The 21,416-nt window shown below is 28.0% G+C and overlaps 2 protein-coding genes across 3 annotated transcripts; one reads left to right on the forward strand and one right to left on the reverse strand.

The window, feature by feature from the left end:
- The first annotated feature begins 6,391 nt into the window (after positions 1–6,391).
- Positions 6,392–8,995, forward strand: LOC130804151 (myb family transcription factor MPH1-like). 2 transcript variants are annotated; one of them, XM_057668488.1, is made up of 5 exons: positions 6,392–7,042; positions 7,261–7,337; positions 7,508–7,544; positions 7,648–7,759; positions 8,225–8,995. In XM_057668488.1, the coding sequence occupies exons 1-5, from the start codon at positions 6,724–6,726 to the stop codon at positions 8,823–8,825; spliced, it is 1,146 nt and encodes a 381-aa protein (XP_057524471.1). In that variant the 5' UTR covers positions 6,392–6,723; the 3' UTR covers positions 8,826–8,995. The 2 variants fall into 2 exon arrangements, with proteins under 2 accessions (XP_057524471.1, XP_057524473.1); XM_057668490.1 differs by having other exon boundaries at positions 6,393–7,042; positions 7,651–7,759.
- A 1,974-nt stretch (positions 8,996–10,969) lies between these two features.
- LOC130803810 (GDSL esterase/lipase At2g40250) lies at positions 10,970–14,190 on the reverse strand. Its single transcript, XM_057668012.1, has 3 exons — positions 13,582–14,190; positions 11,854–12,127; positions 10,970–11,163 (listed from the first exon to the last, which is right to left on the reverse strand). The coding sequence occupies exons 1-3, from the start codon at positions 14,188–14,190 to the stop codon at positions 10,970–10,972; spliced, it is 1,077 nt and encodes a 358-aa protein (XP_057523995.1).
- Between the last annotated feature and the right edge of the window lie 7,226 nt (positions 14,191–21,416).

Here is a 21,416-nt window from a genome sequence, read left to right on the forward strand (position 1 = left end):
AAATAGGAAAGGAATTAGGGGTTTTTGATTGGAATTGTTAAAGGCTTGAAGCTTTGCTTCATTGAAGAGGAAGAGAGAGAATGGTGAAGGAGATGAAGCCTTGGGTTTCTGATTTTGAAATCAGATTAGGGAAAAGAAGGGATTGAAGAGGGTACACCGGTTGTAACAGGCTAGTAAGTAAAAGGGTCCATTCATGACAAATATAATATAAATGTTGGATTAATTTTTAATTTTCAAAAGATAAAATTATTTGTAAAGAATTGAAAATAAGTTAGATTAATCTGAATAATTTTTTCTATTTTCTAGTTCAGAACTATTATTCTAATATCCTATCCTTATGTTAGTCACTTACAATACTATTTTTCGTTTTCCCTTGACAATTCATTTCAAAACTTATTTTCAATAGTTTTGAATAAATTTAAAAAATATTAGTTGATGGATAAGAATTAAAGTTGTAGAATTCAATGGGATCCAACAAATCTAAACCATAAATAGCTTCCTCAATAGCAATTTAAGAATTTCTCTATATCTTTTCAATAAATTTATTCAACAACTATCATAATTGATACGTTTATCAAACATTATTAACTTACACAACTAATTAGATAATTAAACAGTTATTACAATCTTGTACCGCACAACCCTATAAATAGTGAAAATAAACTACTAATCCCACTGTTCCTATGAACATGGGAGGTTCTGAGTAATCACACAGGGTCCCGAAATATTAGGAGCCTCAATTTTAGTGGCAGATTCAGGAAAAAATCACGTGATGTCAAAAAATTTTAAACTTTAAACTAGATATAAAATGTGATCCAAACTCCGAAGTTAGTTTTTTAGATACTTATTCTTTTCAAACTAGCTCTATTTAAAACACTAAAATTACAATCAATAATCATTTTTGAGACATTTCTAATTGTTAGAGTTTATTAATCTTGTATCTTTTTAACTCAATATAATTTATTTGATATGACAAACACCAACCTAATGTTCTATCTAAGCAATCAACAAAAAGTTGCACAAAAAATAAACCAAACAGTTTAGTTGATAAAACAACAATGCAATATACAATAAATAAATAACTAAGTTCAGTGAGTATACTATTAAAGAATAACAAAAGTTGGCCCAGATCGCCTCAAATTGAGACTAAGAGTGTTTGCGTGTGTAACAACATCACACGTTTTTCCTTATTTTTTCATTTTTTGGGCATTTATTAATTTTGACTTTAAAGGTATCAATTTCAACGTAAAGTAATATTTAAACATATTCAATTTAAACTATTTACAAATATATATAAACATGTTGAGGAAAGAATAATATCACTATTATTGATCGATGATTAAAGAGTACAAGTACACTTATGTTCCATTAGAATCATCATGTTGCATTGAATAAAAGTACTTGTATTGTACAATGTTTTAACACTATTATTGATATTGTTATTGACCATTCATTTGTAGTTTAAAAGTCATCCATAGAATGATAAAATAATACCATTTTATTAATTTTGTTCTCAAATTGTGAAACAGAATTATATTTAGGTAGAGAAATTGATCAGTTTAACGTCAAAATTAATCACAAATAGGTCAAAATTGAAAATTTCTATGTTAATTGATTTGTTTGAAGTTTACCTTAAATTGAAATTGATAGATCAAAATTTAATACCTTTAAGATTAAAATTGAAAAATACCCCAAAAAATAGAAAAAAAAAAGAGAAAAAGCATGTAAGGTTAATATACGTGCGAATTGGATCGGCCCACTTTTGGTCTCAATTTGAGATGATATAGGCCAAGACCAGCTGATTAAAGAAATGGAAAAAAAATACATTGAAACTGAAATGATGAATGGTCGGAGATGTGGCTGGTGGCGTCCAACCAACCAACAAAAGTGGAATTGTGGGAGCTCGGTGTGTGACGCCAAGGGTTGGAGAAGGTAGAAACAAGCAGGGGCGTCATTTGTGAGATTCGAAGACAGTGTCAAGATCACTGTGAGAGGAGTAAGAAGGTCGTCGACAATGACGGCCACCGGCGAGCGAAGGTTGTGGTGGTGGCTCACTTCCGGCGAGACTCAAGAGTCGAGAGTGAAGATAGTAAACTGTTGAGGAGGGAGAGAGAGAATTTTGTGGGTGAAAGAAAAAGATTGATATCCCGTACGCCATACCCAACCCAAAAATCATTGTTTGAATCTAAAAAAATACAAATAAAAAGCACATTGAATGGGGTCTGATCCCTGGTGTTGGTGTTAGAAGGCTGTGAGTTCTAGCACAGCATTGAACCTATTTGGATATTCCCTGTACTTAATATTAATTACTTAGTATATGTTAGATGTTTAAATCGACAAATTTATTAGAAAAATATCATAAATTTTAAAATTACACAGGACCTTTATAGAATTTGTCAATTTTTTCTCCACTCCTAACTATATAAAAACATCATAAATCAAAAATACTATTACTAACACATTTAAATTATATAGTATTTTTTTATAGAGAGTTAGAGACGAAGGAGTATATATTGTTGATAATGGAGGAAAGGACAGACATACCTATACGAAGATCCGCATAAATAGGGTCACGTAATATTAAACTGGTTAGGAAGGTTTATGTCCGTCCTTTAAATGTTTCTCCTTTCTAGCTTATTTCATCCATGCATATTTTATGATCAAGTAGTAATAATCTTACTTTAGTTTATGACATTTACTTATATAATGTAATCTTATGATCCTAATAAAAAAAAAATTTACTCATTTAGCCATCTGTATGATTTTATTAGCATTATAATCCTGCATATAATTCGGATTGATGGCTAGAATCCTAGATTATAATTGAATTTTTATAAAAAATGGTGACAACCTCATACTACTACTAGATCAACACATCATTTTAGCTAACTAGGGATGAGCATCGATCAGATTAATAGTGTTTAAAAACTTTTTTCAAAAAAGCTATATAAAAAATATTAAGTAATTTTTGTCAATTCGTATAAAATTATTTAAATATTTTTAACTAAAAGAAATATTTATCAAGTTTTTTGATATTTAAAGTGAAAATACAGTGACAATATTTCAAAATTACATAAATTGATAATGTTTCAAATCACACAACGTTTCAAAATTACAAAGTTTTAAATCAAATAAACAAACAAATACATATAATAGTTTTCAGATTTCAAAAAATAAATGCCAAAGAATATATTTGCCGAATTAATGTCAAATTTAGTTCTCAAAAATGTGGACTTGGACTCTAATATAAGATCATGAACCCATATTTAACCCAAACCCTTAGGGTCCATAAATAGGTGGGTTCAAACCTTTTAAATATGATCGAGTCAGGTCTAAATCCTCAAAGTCCAAGACCCACGTCAATCCCTAATTCGAGCACTTCTAAATATACTTAAATATCAAGGGTAAGCTTCGTAACAAATGTAATTTTCGTATGAACAGGGTCGTCTCATTTATTTTTGAGCCTGAGGGTGAAAGATGAAAAAGGCCCTTATGAACTTAAGTTGTAATAAACAATTTTTTTTAATTGTTGATAATCACTAATACCTCATATTGCTTAGCAAAAAAAATTATATTTTTAATTTAAGTTAATATCAACTTTGTCCATAAAAAAGTTTTTTAGACCCTAAAAAATTAAGGCCCTAAACGTTAGCCCGTTTTGCTCTTACTAATCAACTGCGTGCGTACACTTGTCACTTATAGGCGCATAGATGACACATGGCATACATATAGCATGGGGACTATACATGCCACTCAATATACCTAGATCAATTTATAATTAATACTAGAAATGGAGAATTTGTAGCATTTTATGAGGCTAACAATTATATTGATAGATAAGAGGTGTTCAATTGATTTATAAACAAACATCACAAGCAAAAGTATCTTTCTTATCATACAACCTAGATTTACTTGGACGGCTCACTTTTATATTCTCAAGATATCCGTGATCAAACTCGGGCAAATTTATATTAATCAAACCCTTTTAGTGTAAAGCCTTTTTTTTCAAGCATTTAATTATTATTGGTATATAAATTCGTGCACAAAAAAGTAGTATTTTTAGCTTTTTATTTAGACCTTGCAAATTAATTAAAGAAGCACAAAAAGGCAAAAAAAAAAAAAAAGAAAGAAAGAAACACACACGAGTGAAGAATATTTTTCAAAGTAGTCATTTCAATCCATACAAAATCCCTTTAACTTTAATTTTCACAATAATGTTTGTGTTAAAAGTCAACATAGTTGTCAATGCAATAATAGCCGCACGATTTCAGAATTATATACCATGATTGACCGATAGATTAATGTGTATGTGTTGTCTAACGTCAAACTGTTAAGCTTGAAAGACGAGAGTCAACATTCAACTATCCTTCATTATGTATTCCTATGTTATATGTAGGTTAAGGGATGGAAATTATTAGGTAAAAATCAAATCTAAAATTTTACTTACAAAAAATATTATTTGTTTAAAATAAAATAAGACTCGATTCTCATATATTCTTATTTTATAAAATCAGATAAAAAATTATTATAATAAAATAATTAAGGCCTTAAGGGTGATCAAGAATATATATACTCAAAATATTGTATGTATGTGAATAAATTGACATTTGGTCGGGATTTTTTTTTTCATATAGTTACTAGTTAGGATTAACATTTTGTTAAGTACAAGTAGAGGCTTAGGAAAGAAAATGACTAAAGATAATCAAGAATATATATGCTCAATTTTGGATTTATATTAATCATATAATTTAATAATTTTGTTGTAAAATGATAAATGACAGTCTCATAGTCAATTTTCAAATAGATCAAAATTGTTAAAAGTTAAATTTTGATGTTGATCCCTATATAAAATTACATTTAAAAATGATAGTTTATTTAAAAAATTTATTACAACAATATCATTGAGAATTTTTTAATAGAGTTAATTTTCAACAATTAATATCATTGAAAATCTTTTATTCGAGTCAATTTTATTCATTTTATAAATATCAAAATATAATTTTTGACTTAATTAATGACATAATTCGTGATAAAAGAATTTTCTAAATTAAATAAATTTAATTAGAATGATGTTATCACAACTATTTGTGAACTTATTTCAAAACTTTTTGCAAAGAATAAGTCTAATTAATAGTATCTTTGGTTGGAAAAGAATTTTCCAAATTATTTAGACGATATTTTTTCGTAACTATGTTTATTGCAGTCAATAAATTAAAAACCTTAACATTCCCTTTTAAAATCAGTTTATCAATTTAGTAATTTTTTAAAATATATCAATAGAAATGTATTGAAACCACTCCGTGCATTATATATATAAAAAATTATGATAATTAAATGTATATCTTTAATTAAAATAATTTTTATACTAACAACTCCGTATTGCAGGGGTTTATCCTAGTAGTAGTATAATTCTCTAAATCTCTAATAGCCGATAAATAGACCTAATCTGTATGTCAATCACTTATCACTTGATTCTTCCATTATGCTTACAACCTCTGTTCTCATGAGATTGATACAATGAGAAATGATAGAATTAAAATCAAAAAATTAATAAAGTAATTAAAAAATGTAGATATGATTATAAGGCAAAAATTTAAAAGAAAATGTGTGGATAAAAGTTAAAAATATGATGAGGACATTACTCAAAATGAAAATGTTTCAAAGTTAAAGAAACTGATAAGGGCATTACTCAAAATGAAAATTAGTTGCCACACTTACAAACAAATATCTATATTATTTTACTTTTTATTCATTATGTATAATAAACGATAATTACGTATATTCTTCTTTATTTGATTCATCTCAATGTATTTGTTTTAATAATATCATGTTCTTAGAATTCTAATAATGTACAATTAAAAATATTAAAATTTAAAATTGACATGAAAACAAGAAGCTAAGTTGAACAACTTATTCAACCCAGAGGATCGAAATATACATTATTATTATACATTGTATTTTATGCAACCACTAACTGTCACCATGGATGAGGATAATAAATTGCGACGGACTGATTTATTTCTAAATCCGTCACGAAAGTTTAATAATAATAACAAATTACTGATTTATCATCCACTCCGTTGCAAAATTCAAAAAACTAAGAGAACCTCACGACAACGAAACCTATTTTATCACAATTGTGTCGTCGTTATTTTAATATTTATTTGTAGAATATTTTCCATTTTAATTTAATTCTACCTTTTTCACCCTTTCATACAAGTTTTAACGACAAACAACACCCTCAATAAATGAAGTCCAATATATGATCTGTATGTTATGTATGCAAGGAAGTATTTATTTATTTATTACTTATTTATACATCTCATTGTTGCATGCCCTAGCTATAACTAATTAAAGTAGCATCATTCAATGCAGACCATATATTTATACTTCACATAAAGCAGACTATTAAAACCTATTATTAATATTGTTTAAAAATTTGTATTATTATTAACCTTATAAAGTATATAAGAATGGTATAAGATTAAGAATTTTTTCAAATTCCACAATACCTCATTTCATGCTGAAAAAAATTCCTTCTCCATACTTTTTTTTAATTAGTCTATTTTATCTCCAATAATACCCACCTACTAAGACCTAGCTAGTTATAATATAAGGTCTTATACTACCACTAAACCCTTTAATTAATCCTTAATCATAGAATTATTCTTGGGAAAACAACATATTAGTGAAACCAAAAGGAGAAATTAAAGAGAATTAATCATGATTAACATAGAAGGGTCTAAAACTAGCCTTTCTAATGATGAAATTAATGATGAGTTTAAGGATGACAAGGCAGATGAAGAAGAAGAAGCAGAAGAAGTTGATGATAATAACAATAATAATAGCAATAATAGTGAGTTGATGAAGGTCAATGGATCGAGCTCGAGTACGAGCACGGTCGACGAGGAGGACAAGAAAAAGTCGGCCTCATCGGGATCGGTGAGGCCATATAACCGGTCCAAGTTGCCACGGTTGAGATGGACACCGGATCTACATCTTTGTTTCGTTCATGCTGTTGAGAGGCTAGGAGGACAAGAGAGTAAGTAGCTACACTTTTTGATATATGTAGTACTCTATTTTTTTTATGAATTTGTTATATAACGCTGATTAAAATAAGATCAGATTTTTAAATATCGTGTATCAAATTTAAAGAAATAAAGACTAAATTATAATTAATAATTGCCCTATTTAAGTGGATTTTGGTATAATTTTTGTGATGTGGAAACTGATGAAATATATATATATGTATATATGTAGGAGCAACACCTAAATTGGTTCTTCAATTGATGAATATCAAAGGGCTGAGTATTGCTCATGTCAAGAGTCATCTTCAGGTAATGAAATTTTGTACTCAAATTATATACATCATGTTTATGAGCAATTTAATTATTTTATTAATTGGATAATTAAGCATATCTATTTTGCAATTTTGTTATATGTATATGTATGTATATGTGTAATTTTTGACTTAATTATTGACTCTTTGAATTGGTTTTTCTATTAGATGTACAGGAGCAAAAAGATTGATGAATTGAATCAAGGTAAAAGATTAATCATTAAAGCATTATTGTAAATTAATTAAATAAAATAGGGATTTGCTACTTTTAATTTTGTATTAATGTCTTTCATTCATTGTTTATATAGCAGCTATGAGCAATCAAGGAATATTCACTGATGGAAGAGATAATATCTACAATCTTAGCCAACTGCCTATGTTACAAGGCTACAATAACCAAAGATCACCGTTTAGTCTAAGGTACAAAACAAATACACAAACTCTGAATTGAGATGGTTTCATGGTCAAATTATTACTATTAGGCTAGTCTAATGTATACTAATTATAGTTTTCAAGTGATTACTTATAATTTTAAAGTGATTACTTATAATTTTACAGTTATCAATTGTACCTTAAAGTAATTACTTATAATTTTAAAGTGATAATTTTTTAAGTGATCACTTATAACCTTAAAGTGAACAATTATAATGTTAAAGTGATCACTTTTATAGTCTTAAAGTAATTACTTATAACCGTAAAGTGATCACTTATAATTTTAAAGTGATCAATTAGAGAAATTGGCTAATTGTACAGGCTTATCTCATGGTAAGTGATGAAACAAATAACCCAAAAAAATAGGCAAAATTAATAATTGCATTTTTTTTAAGTTGATCAATATGTTGATAATACAAAAACTAACATTTTTTCTTTGTTTCGTTGCATAAGATATGGTAGTGATACATCATGGAGAAGTCCTTCAAGCCAAATTTATGCACCATATAATTCTCAAGCTAGCATCAACCTCTTCCAAGGGCAATTATCAAATTGGAGAATTCAACAAACACTAAAAAAAGCCACGCCAACATCACAACCCTATTGCTCATCATCATCACCATCCCCATCTTATCAATCCACAAGTATTAAACCAAAATCTAATGTGGAATTAAATCTAACAATTAGTCCAATATTAGAACCATTAAAACCCTCAAAAGATCATCTTAAAAGAAAATCCTTAGATTTGGATCTTTCTCTTGCCCTAGCTCCAAAACATGAAAATAATTATAATGATCAATTACCCAACAAAAATGCAAAAAATAAAGAGATATTAGGAAGTGAATTATCACTTTCTTTACAAAATCCACCTCCATTTTCGCCAATGGCAAGCTCGGATCATTATAATCATACTCAGTGTATTCCGCTGATTGAAAACGATAATAATAAGTTGATTAACAAGTTGAAGGAAGAAGATCATGCAAGTAGTAGGAAAAATAAGCAAGCAAGGACAAGTTTGGATCTAACTTTATCAAACAAGACAATTGATGAGTGAGATCTTGGTGTAGTATTTGTTTGAAATCAATAACTGTATTGCAAAAAGTAGATAATTATATCTATTGCATATAATATACAAAGGTAATGCCAAGTTTATTTGTTTTCTAGCTCTTTTTATATTTTATTTTTTTAAATCTTTTATTTTTATCATTGTTTTGGTTGCATCCATTTAACTCTAATATCCTATAAGTTTCTAGGAAATCAAAATGTATTATTCTTATAAGTACCTAGCTAGTATACAAAATATGATAATATAATAATGATTATTGGTTTGTAAGGATAAAATTAATTTTACATAATTGATTAAAATAAATTTTAAGTTTTAATTATATTATCTAATATAGGATAAATTTTAAAATTTATGACCAAATTACACGTCAAACTATATAATATTATGTCTATTTTTACTTTGTATTTTAATTTACTCTTTTAAATATATTATTATTCTTATTATTTTTACTTTGTATTTTAATTTACTCTTTTAAATATATTATTATTCTTATTAATAGGTTCGGGATGTTGGTTAGCTCTTGCCTAATAATAAAAAATTTGAAATAGGATGATAGTTATATTTATAGATTTTCTGCTGGAAGTTAACATAGAGGAAGGAGCAGCTACATTAGTTAATTATACATCTTTGATTTATGTGATTTTTCTCGAAGTACATAAGTACTGAGAATCCTTGCATGATTATCGTTCTTGCTGTCTTAATGAAGACAAATATTCTTACATGGAAACCGGATTTTTTTTAATTTTTAAAGCTTAAAACAATTGTTTTCTGATCCTGAAAAGATTATATATATATATATATATATATATATATATATATATATATATATATATATATATATATAATCAAATAATAATGCCACACATAATAAGAAAGATAAAAAAGATTTTTGTTGGCCGCTATAAATACAGAAATGGTACTTCATCCATTTCTTAATGAAGTTCACTTAAGAAATGAAAAAAATAGAATCTTTTAAATAGTGAATATTTTATTTTATTAAATAATAAATTAGATGGGAAAAAAGTGGGTACAATAAACATTAAAAAATATTAAAAGAAAGTTAGTGGATAGAATATGTGGACTACAACAAATAATAATATGTTATTATAAAGTTAGTGAGAAACATGTGGAGACCATAAGGAATATAAAAATGTTAAAATGAAGTTAGTGGAAGATATTTGGATACCATAAACGTTATTAAAATATAAAAAAATATGAACAAGGTTATTTTTGTCCAACATTTGTGATATAAATAGAAAAATTTCTAGAACTTATAACATAGTATTATATTATAAGTATAGAATGTTTCTCGGACTTATAACATAGTATCCTTAAAACAGTCGGAATCAAGTATTTAACATTTATTAGGGTATTTAAGATGATAGATAGACATAATAAGAATTACGATAGAGTATCTAACATTTATTAGGTATTTACGATGATAGCTGAGACTCTAAAATAAGTAAATTTATTTAAATATAAATGATAAATAAATACAATGAATTTATGATATTTAGCATATGATCGCTTTAACATTTATTAGATGATAATATAATATGGGTATAGATGACATATATATGAATATAGAAAAACCAATATGTTAAATATCATCAATTCATTATGTTCAACAAAGGGAAAAGGAATTAAACCACAAAATTTGATATTAATCTATATCCATATATCTGTCTATGTATATCTATGTATGTATATGGAATATATATTAAATTATGTCAAGTTTTTTTTTTTTTATAGCATCTCCGCAATAATTTTAAAAACTATTTGATTATTTGTAATTTATTTTTCTTTGTTTTTTTTGAATTTTCAATATTCATTAATCTATCTTAACATATATGAAAATAAAATTCTAAAACTATATTAAATTAAATATTTAAAAAACCACCCAAATTAAATTAAATTTGAACTTTTTTAATCAAAATCAAACAATAACCATGTTATTAAAAATATTGTGAACTAGCACGGGTTTAACACTACTTCACTATAATTTCACTAATTCTATAAAATAAAATAATAATCTAAATTTAGTCAAAATAGAAACAATAAAAAAAGTATATCTACGTTAAACAATACTAAATTTATAATAATGAATTGTAAATAAATTTATTTAGTTGTGATCAACTAAGTAGCTTTGGAAGCACAGTGTTGTTCAAAGCATTGGCATAAACCTTATATGCAGCTTGTGTGGGATGAATTGAATCCCAGAAAATATAAGTTGATGGATTTGAGCAAGTCACCACCATGGTGTTGCATAGGCTGCCTGATTCAAGAATTCCTGTACCACAACATCCTTCTAGTGTCCTTTCAAAACCTACATTCATTTAATTAATATTATTAATCCGTTCGTACAATAATATAATAATTAATATTAATTATCATTGTTTAGAAAAACTTACAATTGATATATTCATCGGAAAACTATCACTATCAGTAGTAAGTATAATAAAACGGAGAAAGCATGTGATTTTTAATGTCTTATCATATATCCAATACGACTTTTGCATTCAATTTAATTGATTATTCTAATAGGATTTTTTAAAATTGGTAGGGCAAATCTTGTATATTCAAGCCCGTTTAAAGTACTATATTTCATCCTTAAGTGGCTTTTACCTGTATAGGCCCTTAATAACAATAAAACTAAATTACAATATGCAGAAAAAATTAACGATAATTCATTTTTTCTTTATATCATAACCAAACATTTGAGCTTTTTATTAGTGGAATTTCATAAGATTATTTCAATTAATTTCATTAATTGTTATATAGTCAAACAACATTTATAAAACAATATAAGGCCTATCTAAATCATCAGCATTTAATATTTGAGGTCCACGATATGTTATATAGTCAATCAATCAAAAATTAAAATTGAGGATAGTGTGATTATGTATGAATCCACTTTTTATAAACAATATGAAGTACATAGGGTAGTGTGATTAAAACATATAACATACAAGTAAATGATGGAAAAAAAAAAAAAAAAAAAAAAAAAAAAGATTACCATATGATTGAGGGTGGTTAATCATATCAAGCAAAGGAGTGTAAATATCAGCATAAGCAAATCTAGCATGAGGGTTTTGAGATTGCAACAAATTAAGAAGGGATTGGAGTTTGGCATTATAAATCTCTGCATCTGAATTTTGTTGATCAACACAAACTCTTTGTAGCCAATGTGGATTAGGGATGATGCTACCAACACTCACTTGAATTGGCAAACAACCCAATGGTGGAAAACCCGCCACCACGAACCGCCTTGCTCCTAGGGTGTAGAGTGACTGCAACAACCAAGTTCATGTGTTACACTTTTACAATAAGACATAGGAGTATAGGTGTTCAATGGGCTTGTTCCGACCCGTTAAAAGCCGCCGGACCCTTTAGAAAAACTAACGGGCTTGACTCTTTTGAGATGGGCCCACTAAACACCTCTACATAGGAGTGACAAGGTGTTCAATGTGATGACAAGAAGGTATATTAATTATTTATGCTATGTCATGCATTCTTGACTCTTGCGACTTGGTGAGTAGTCTATTCAAGCAACAAACATATCTTAGTTCTAAGTGCCCATCAATCCACTTAAATGAAAAATTCTTTTTTAAAAACTTTGTTAACAAAAATATTTTTTATCTTTTATTAATCAATTCTATCAAGTAAACCACACTTATGACTAACGACTTAAATAATTCTATCACTAAACAAAAAGTTTTTATATATTTGATTTCACACTATTTTAGTATGCACTCACTTTAAAAGATATTAAAATAGTAAGTATTGTTATTTGACAAATACAATCAAACACACTAAAATAATATGGACAAAGTTTATACAAGATTTTTAAATTACTGAATATATCAAATAAATAAAAAGCCGAGAATCATAAGTTAGCTTAGTGTTTAAAGATTTTCCTCTTGTCTATGAGAATTTTCTAACCTACCACCAAAAAAAGGCCAAGAAAACTCTTCATCTAAATTTTTTCCGTTATGCATTTAAATAATCTTCACAAATGATTAAATAGAAATATCTTAATCCCCTATAGAAATAATCTCCATGCGGGACATTATCAAAGAGACAATAATCTTTACCAAATAAAAACCTACACTATTGATGGCCAGTGAGAACGCTGAAATTTTAATTAATTAAGAAAAAATAAAAATAAAAACACATCTCAAATTTCATACAAAAAAATAAAATAGAATTTTTAATTTAGCTTGGATAATGCTAGTCAAAGGTTAAAACTAAAAATCAATCAACATCTGTAACTTAATTATATATACGTATTAGCAATAACATATTTCAAAAACTAAATCAAAAATAATATAATCATAATTAATATATTTTAATACAAATAATTAATTCCAAATTTAATACTCTACCTATAACCAAGCAATATAATTAATTATTAAATGATTCAATATTAATTAATATATTTGATATATTTGTTGATGTAGCCAATTAATTCTAATTTTTTAGATTAAAACTCGATCATCTTTAATTTCAAAAAAAAAAATATCAATCATAGTTGTTGTATTAAAATTGACTTATATTCTGATTAACGAATTTCCAAATTAAAGACGTTTGTTAACGACATATATATATATATATATATATATATATATATATATATATATATATATATATATATATATATATATATATTTACAAAAATAACATGCTATTAATAGAATTATAAGACTCCTAAAAAATGTAAGCATAGAATTAAACAAATTATTACCTGAATAATAGGCTTAAGCCTAGAAAGAAGAAAATCAGAGTAAGCTGAAGGAGAGTTTAACAAAGCCCTAGTTGGTAAATCATAATAATTAATTAGCATATCATTCGACCCAACCGATATTAAAAACATTGCATTTTCTACGGTCCGGTTCGTTATCTCTTGACCCGCTGAATTTTCCATTCTCTTTATAGCCTCCGAAAAATATGTAACTTGATCCGTTAGATCAAGTGCATGTGAAAAATCAATCGTTAGATCATCTAATCCGGACCCGGCCGAGGCAAAACTAACCCCGGTTAACAGATCACGGTCTGATACGGACCGATTTAAGTAGGGCGGAATAAATTGTTTTAGACCAAGTAATTGGGCCATAAAATCGGGTGCAATTAAACCGTCAGTGAACCGGCCGGTCGGGATGTGACCCGGGAAATCTTCACCATAAGGTCGGTGGTTTGCTTGGAAGAAGGCCGTCGGAAGGTAATCGTTGTTTCCGGGGTCGACTGTCGAGTCTCCGAAAACATAGATGGCGGAGATTGGTGGCAAGACGGAGGCGGCGGTGGAGCTGCTGGTGATGAATAAGAGGAGGAGGAGGAACATTAGGGTTTTCATCATGATTTGTTTTTGTTTTGTTTTTAATATTGTACGTATATTAATAAGTTGTATTTGTGAGAATTATGAATATGGATATGAATATGAATATGAATTATGATATGAAATTTTGATTTTCTAGTGATATTTATAGTTATGTTGATCAATGCATGAAGATATATTTTTTTTATTTGGAAATAATTTTAATAAAAAAGATAGAATATTAGAAAGTTTAGGTAGAATAAGGCTAAAAAGGTGTCTGTTATTTTTATATCCCTAATTTATCGTGTGATAATACTGATTTTATTTTAAATATGTGAGTTTAGAATTAGGTTTCCTACTAAGTAGGAATTAAGTAATTTAATTAAGTAATTTATCGTAATTGTATATAAAAAAAAATGTTTGTTAGAAGAGAGAAAAATCAGTCTTAAAGGTTAATTAGAATTAAAATTGATAAGGGCAAAAAAATTAATATTGTTACTAATTTTTCATATAATTGATGCAATCCAAAATTTTGCATATATTTTTATGAAAAAAATAACACACTGTTTCCTAAATTTATATATGTAATATTTTATATTTGATATTTTATTTGAGGCTCACACGAAAAAAAAAAGAATTTGTTGAAGAAAGAGAACTCTACATGCAAAGACCAAGGTCCTAACATAAAATTTAAGAATATCATTATATAGAGAGAGATCAGAGAAGAACAAGTTTTAGTGGATTGATCCATATAATATTATAAATTTAACATCTAAAAATGGTAATAACAATTATTTTGTGAATATTAACAAAGAATATATAATCACTATCAACAAAAGTGGTTAAATTCGGGATTCTACTTTAAATCGTTCAGACATGTAGAATCGAATCGGTAAAATCAAATCGTAGAATCGTAAGATTCTACAATTAACTTAAATTTGCTATCTAGACATGATTATTCACCTCAAAAGTTTAAGTTTATTCATTAAAGTTTCATTCACTTCATTTTTAAGAATGAAATAAATAGATATTTATTATTTAGTTTAAATCTTCATTCCGATGAAGAAATGAATTTTTAAAAAACTATGATGATGGATTGTTAAATTGTAATTAAAAATTAATGAAAGATGATACACAAGAAAAATTAAAAAACAATTAAGAATAAATTTGTAGAATTGAATCGTTAAATCTTAGGATCGTAGAATCGTGTTATGATTCTACCTCTATAAATTTTATTTAAGTTAGAATCGTAAGATTCTACCAACTTACGATTTCTACCTACGATTCGAATCGCCCCCTTATTTTTAGATCGTAAAATCGTAGAATCGTAGATTACAATCGTGATTTTAATAACCATGCTATCAACAAATTTTTGCATGGCATGTCAATCAATATTTATTTGTTATTGATAGTCTTGCGTAGATGGAACCTATTGAATAACAATAGAATAATAAAATATTGTATTCAAGAGTAGTTCTGAGCATGTGTAAGATGTCTGATAACATAACCCTAAATTTAAGAGCCGCAAATATTAGTTAACATTGTTTGACATTGTTTTTACTTAGTTTAATTATTTGTTTTTAGACTTTAAAAGTTTTTTAAAATATAAAACAAATAAGACCTTTAAATTTATAGTATATTTTTGCTCCACCGTACCCGAATTGTATTTTTATGTTAGCTTTATATTACGCTCGTCTTTAAACCACTAGTCTAAAACGGGCCGGAGTTTATGAAATATGTACGTAGACAAGTTTTACATATTGTTTTTGTTAAGGGATGGGCTAATATGATTGGGAAAATGTCAATATCACTTCTATTTTTAGGCCAAGGCCTCCGGAATTGTTTGTTAGCCCAAAAACCTTTGTAGGAGCTTTAGAGCCATCACAATTCACGTGTATGGGTACACCTATTTTTGAACGACACTTCTAAAGTCACAATCCCAAGTAATTACAAAACCATTTGTCTAGACTTTTTGGATAATTGGCTAACGAGCTATTAGGAATAATACTTCATAACAAATTGTTTCATTAAGCATACATTTTTACGTGAAACGGTTTCACCATCAGACATTTTTCATATAAATTTATATAGTCTAATTAATATAATTATTAGCATAGGATTTTTGTTTTGATGTCGTTTCACCAAGAGGTCAAGAGACTATCTCTAAAAAAATAGCTCAAACAAAATATTATCACAAATTCTTGTTAGAGACGATTGAAAGCATTATAGTTGTGTAACATCCTTTTTTTTAAATAATAATAATAATAATAAATAATAAATAATAATAAATAAATAAATAAATTTCAGAAATTTTAAAAATAATGATAATAAAAAAAAAAAAACTCCCCATTAACAATAACTTCCCACTCCTCCCTCTAAACCTCATAACTAACCTCACTTACCTCTTATAAATCAAACCAATTACCCTTAATTTCATTCACATTATTACTCACACTTCCTTCTTCTCCTACAAATTACTTCCTCCATCTTTCAATTGCTTAAAATTCAGTCAAGAAAACGCAAGATTTCGATATTAAAGACAGCGGATTCGTAGACAGAGATTATTAAAAGCATACGTTGTCTAGAATCGCATGACAAGGTAATTCTCAATGTCCATCTAATTAGGACTATCCCGTTAGTATTATGTGCTAAGTGATAATTAAGGTGTTTAGATAGGATGCATGATTTTATATGACATTATTTTATATGATGTTATGTTTTATATATTCTCAAATTATATTTACTATTATTTCTTTGGTCAAACTTGAATTTATAATTATTATTTTGATAAAATTTATATTATTATTTTGATATCGAAATTTGATACAATTTATTTGAAAGAGAAATATTTATGATATTAATTTCTATTGCCACCAATTGATGTTAGAATGATGATTTGAAAAATGAGATTTCAGTTAGATATTCCTGAGATATATATTTATTGGGAAAATTTATGATCATAAAATAAAATGTATAATGTATGTTTGCGTGATCGCGACTAATTATTAAAATATATTATATCACGTATAAAGTGTAACACGAGGGAAATGAAGCTCTTATATTTGTTGTGATCCAAGTAGAAGGGGTGTGCACACTAGGGTTCCCTGAGACTACTCTGCTGGCCTTGAATTATTTGGGGTGACGACCTCTTGATGAAGTAGGTATAGGGGTAAAGCCTCGGCCTACTGGCGTTCTCGTTCTCTCAAATTAAAAATTGATTATGTGTTTGTCATTATTAATTATCAAATTAATAAATTGGTTTATGTTATATTATACATATTGTTTTCTGAAATTGTTTTTCTTTTAAACTCAGCTATATATTATTTTCTAAAATTATTTTCAATTTGATTATATTTTATTTTCTTAAATCATTTTCAAACTTAATCGTTTTACGGGATGGAGTTGGAATTACTCAATTTCCTGATTTTGGGAGTTTTTCCCTTGTTTTTCTTGCATTCTTATATTGCAGGTTATTAATTGCATGGGAATCGCGGAGTGAGGATCACTTAGTAATATAACTTTTACTAGAGTCGTATTTCAGTTTAAATTTTACCTTAAGTTGTTTAAATTTTATATGGACATAGATTGCGTTTCAGTCTTCTCTTATGTTGTAAGACCCTTTGTTGGATTTAAAGTTATTAAGTTATTTCTTAGTCTTTAAGCCTTACATTTATTTTATTAGAAATAGATGTGGCGGTAACACTCCCATGAGTAGGTTTTGGCTCATGTTTTTCATTAAAGGTGTTTTCAAAAGTCCGACCTATTCTGGGGGTGTTACAAGTTGAGGGTAAAAGGAGTCGAGGAAGATCCAGGAGAACTTAGGATGAGAAAATAAGAGTTGACTTGCATGAGTGAAACCTCTTTGCGGACCTGACTAGGGATAGGATCAGTTGGAGACGTCATATCCATGTCTTAGATTTCTGATGTCCTCTTAGTTTACCTTTTAGTGTCCTTAACCTCTTGCGTTTATCGTTTCCTCTCTATTAGTTCTTTGTTTTCTTTTGTAGTGGTTCCCTTTTTTATAGGCTTTTAAATTATCTTCCACGTGTAATCACGTCTCTTATCTTCTGTAACGGCCTGGTTTAAGTGGCTCGGAAATTCATATGAAAATACGAATTCCGGGTCACTCTTCGAACTCCAGAGAAAAGTCTCCTCTAGAATCGTCAACGTTTCGTCGATAAAGAAATATAATAAAAACAAATAGTGCCAAAGCGAAAGAAACAAGTCAGCGGAAGTTCTTACGTACAACTCGAGAGCCTAATGGCCTCTAGATAAACTGATAAAAGAAAGAAAATAGACGAAAGCGAAAAGAAACCAACACAATCTCTTGTTACATAATTCGATGTTATTTCTACTCATAATCTTATTACAAAAAGGAAACATAATCTTGATGGTTATGGGTTCTAAGTTGAGCCCTCACTCTAGTCCCCACCTGCAATCAACCTACTAGTCGCCGTGTGACAACACGTAGCAGGTTCCAAAGAACAATCCAATACACGTCAGAAACTTCATACAAATGTCAAACAGGTTGAATACAACCAATGTGTTTATCCTAGCATGCATAGGCTCTAATACATTCATTATTAGATAATTTCAACATGTAACGTAGCCTGTCCTGTTCGGGTCGTTCAAGTATAAATCAAAATCCTTTTTTTGGAGGAATACACTTGGGAGAGCTAATCCCAAGGAAACCACCGACCTAAGACGTTGCCCGTCTTGTGCGGGTCGTCAGAGGTAAAGTATGCATACCCCCATGGTGACCATAATGATCCAAAACTGCCATGGAAACAATAATTGTAATAATCTAAACCAAAACGTTAACCTCTTTGGCTAACAAACACATAAATCCTCAACTTCCAAGTAACTTCTTTCAAATTATTTAAGATGTCTAATCCTTATGTAATTTACAATGCCTCGATTAGAAATGAAACAACACTACTTGCACAACCACGTAAACAGTATGGTCTAAGCATTTACCTTGAAGCGCTGCAAACAAAACGAAGTTCAATCACGATAGAAATTTCACCCTCTTATGAATCGAGGTCCTAAACACCATACACACACAAAAATCACGTATTAGAACGTGTTTACACATCTAATCCACTCCATACTATTAAGACACTATTAGGACTTAATAATTTTAAATAGTTTCACCCAAATCTTACTAGTTCCAAAAATTCGAATTTAACCAGAAATTAAATGTCAATTCGGACAGTTAGAAAATTCAAATGGAAAATCCGACTTCGCCACTGCGTCCGAAACATGTCAATTACCTTAGGTACCAAATTTCATAATTTCTAACATCCAATTACTATTTTTAATTATTTTAAGCGTTTAACGAGTTTTTAACACATCGGATACATAAAACAACAATGGAACACGACTAACGTTTCCGGATCGGCGCCAATACCGAGGCAGCAGCTGTTGTCCGAAACTCCTATTATATTATTATTACTATTATTATTTATTTATTTATTTTATATATATACATTATTCAAATTATTAACTCTTTTAATCTCATGACCAAAATAAATCTAACAAGACCAATTTCACAACTACTAAGATAAAACAAACAAGACAAATTTTTTCTATCACACAACCACCTGATATTTTCACACATATATTAATACACAAAACCCCATCAACAAAGCATAAAAGCCATCTAATAAAAAGAAACATGCCCATTCACAAAATCCTTCAAGAAACTTAAAATTTCATAAATTATGATAATTAAATTAAATACTTAATTCTCTTAACAAATTAAAATTTTGTAGAGAATTCATAAAACCAAATTACCCTTTTAAATCAAGACATATGTATAAACACAATCCTTCAAGCAAATCAAATTTTGCTAAAGGATTTATAAATTCTTGGATGACTACATTACTTGATCCATACCATTTAAATTTCTTCTAACAAATTGAAATTTAGTTAGAGAAATGTAGATCATAAAAGAAATTTAAATATCAATATAAACTTAATTCTTAATTCTTATAACAAATTTAAACTTTATTAAAGAATATAGATCACGAAGTTTTTTTTTTCTTTTTGAAAGAAACATAACTTAATCCTTTTAACAAATTAAAGTTTATTGAAGGATTATTAGAGAAAATTATATATAAAAATAAAATACTCAATCCTCCTAAAAGTCATAGGATATCATCATACATAAAATATAATTCATCTTAGAAATCTTGTATATAAAATCTATAATTAACAATTCAACTAAACTACCCCTTTGATCAAAAGATTGGATGGAACAACAATTTTTTTTTCTTTGAGATGCCGAAACAAGAGAGCAAAGGGGAGAAATTTTCCTGAATTTTTATGTTCACTTGAAAGATTAGAAAAGTGAAGAATTCAAATGATGCTTATAGGATTAATAGGCAATTAAGAAATGAACTTAATGTGCCATAATGCACACTTATGAGAGGAGTTACAAGACTCCTCCCCTACTCCTTCCAACCGGCCACCCCTTACCTTCCCCTAATTTTATTTTTTTTAATTATTATTATTATTGTTTTATTTATTTATTTATTTATTTCTGCTTTTTTTTTGAAAAAGAAACACTACGCGATAAAACACGTTAACGATAATTACAATTGTCCACGTAAATAATATAATTTAATAATACTTATTTAATTTGTTTTATTTTATTACATTTTTTTATCCCGATAAAATACGGGGTGTTACATCTTCCTCGAGTTGGGGGACTCCTTTGGCCGCGCTCTCCGTTATGGGTATGAGTTGCCCCCGTATTTCCCTCCCCAGACCCTGGCTTTAGTTTTTCTATGAGCGGGATATACTGAGTAGGATGATGATGATGATGATGATCTTGTTAGAGACGGTCTCTTTCAGAGATCATCTTTAAATGGGTCGGCCCATTATATATTTTTTAAAATATTATAAGTAGGCATTAAGAATGATATCAGTAGACATTTAAGATATTGAAAGTAAGCATTAAAAATACGATAAATAAGTATTAAGGATAATGTAAGTAGACATTAAGAATATGATAAGTAGGCATTAATCTTTAATAGACTATACTTAAAATATGTCTTTTAAATAGACGGTTTCTCCATAGACGAGCTGTGGTACAATTGTCTTTTTATAACATGGATGAATCTAAAAGTCAAGGAAATCAATGAAAATTTGCTGAACCAAAAAGATTACAACAGTCAACAGGTAAGGTACCTGTTCTATAAACATGCATGATATATATATATATATATATATATATATATATATATATATATATATATATATAT

This window comes from Amaranthus tricolor, chromosome 17, assembly GCF_026212465.1.
Source record: "Amaranthus tricolor cultivar Red isolate AtriRed21 chromosome 17, ASM2621246v1, whole genome shotgun sequence".
NCBI lineage: Eukaryota > Viridiplantae > Streptophyta > Magnoliopsida > Caryophyllales > Amaranthaceae > Amaranthus > Amaranthus tricolor.

Coding starts and splice junctions, on each gene's coding strand:
- LOC130804151 (XM_057668488.1), top strand. CDS start 6,724: ATGATTAACATAGAAGGGTCTAAAACTAGCCTTTCTAATGATGAAATT. Junction 7,338..7,507: donor ATGTCAAGAGTCATCTTCAG/GTAATGAAATTT, acceptor TTTTTCTATTAG/ATGTACAGGAGCAAAAAGAT. Junction 7,545..7,647: donor GATTGATGAATTGAATCAAG/GTAAAAGATTAA, acceptor TTGTTTATATAG/CAGCTATGAGCAATCAAGGA.
- LOC130803810 (XM_057668012.1), bottom strand. CDS start 14,190: ATGATGAAAACCCTAATGTTCCTCCTCCTCCTCTTATTCATCACCAGC. Junction 12,128..13,581: donor GGCTTAAGCCTATTATTCAG/GTAATAATTTGT, acceptor TGGTTGTTGCAG/TCACTCTACACCCTAGGAGC. Junction 11,164..11,853: donor TAACCACCCTCAATCATATG/GTAATCTTTTTT, acceptor AAATGAATGTAG/GTTTTGAAAGGACACTAGAA.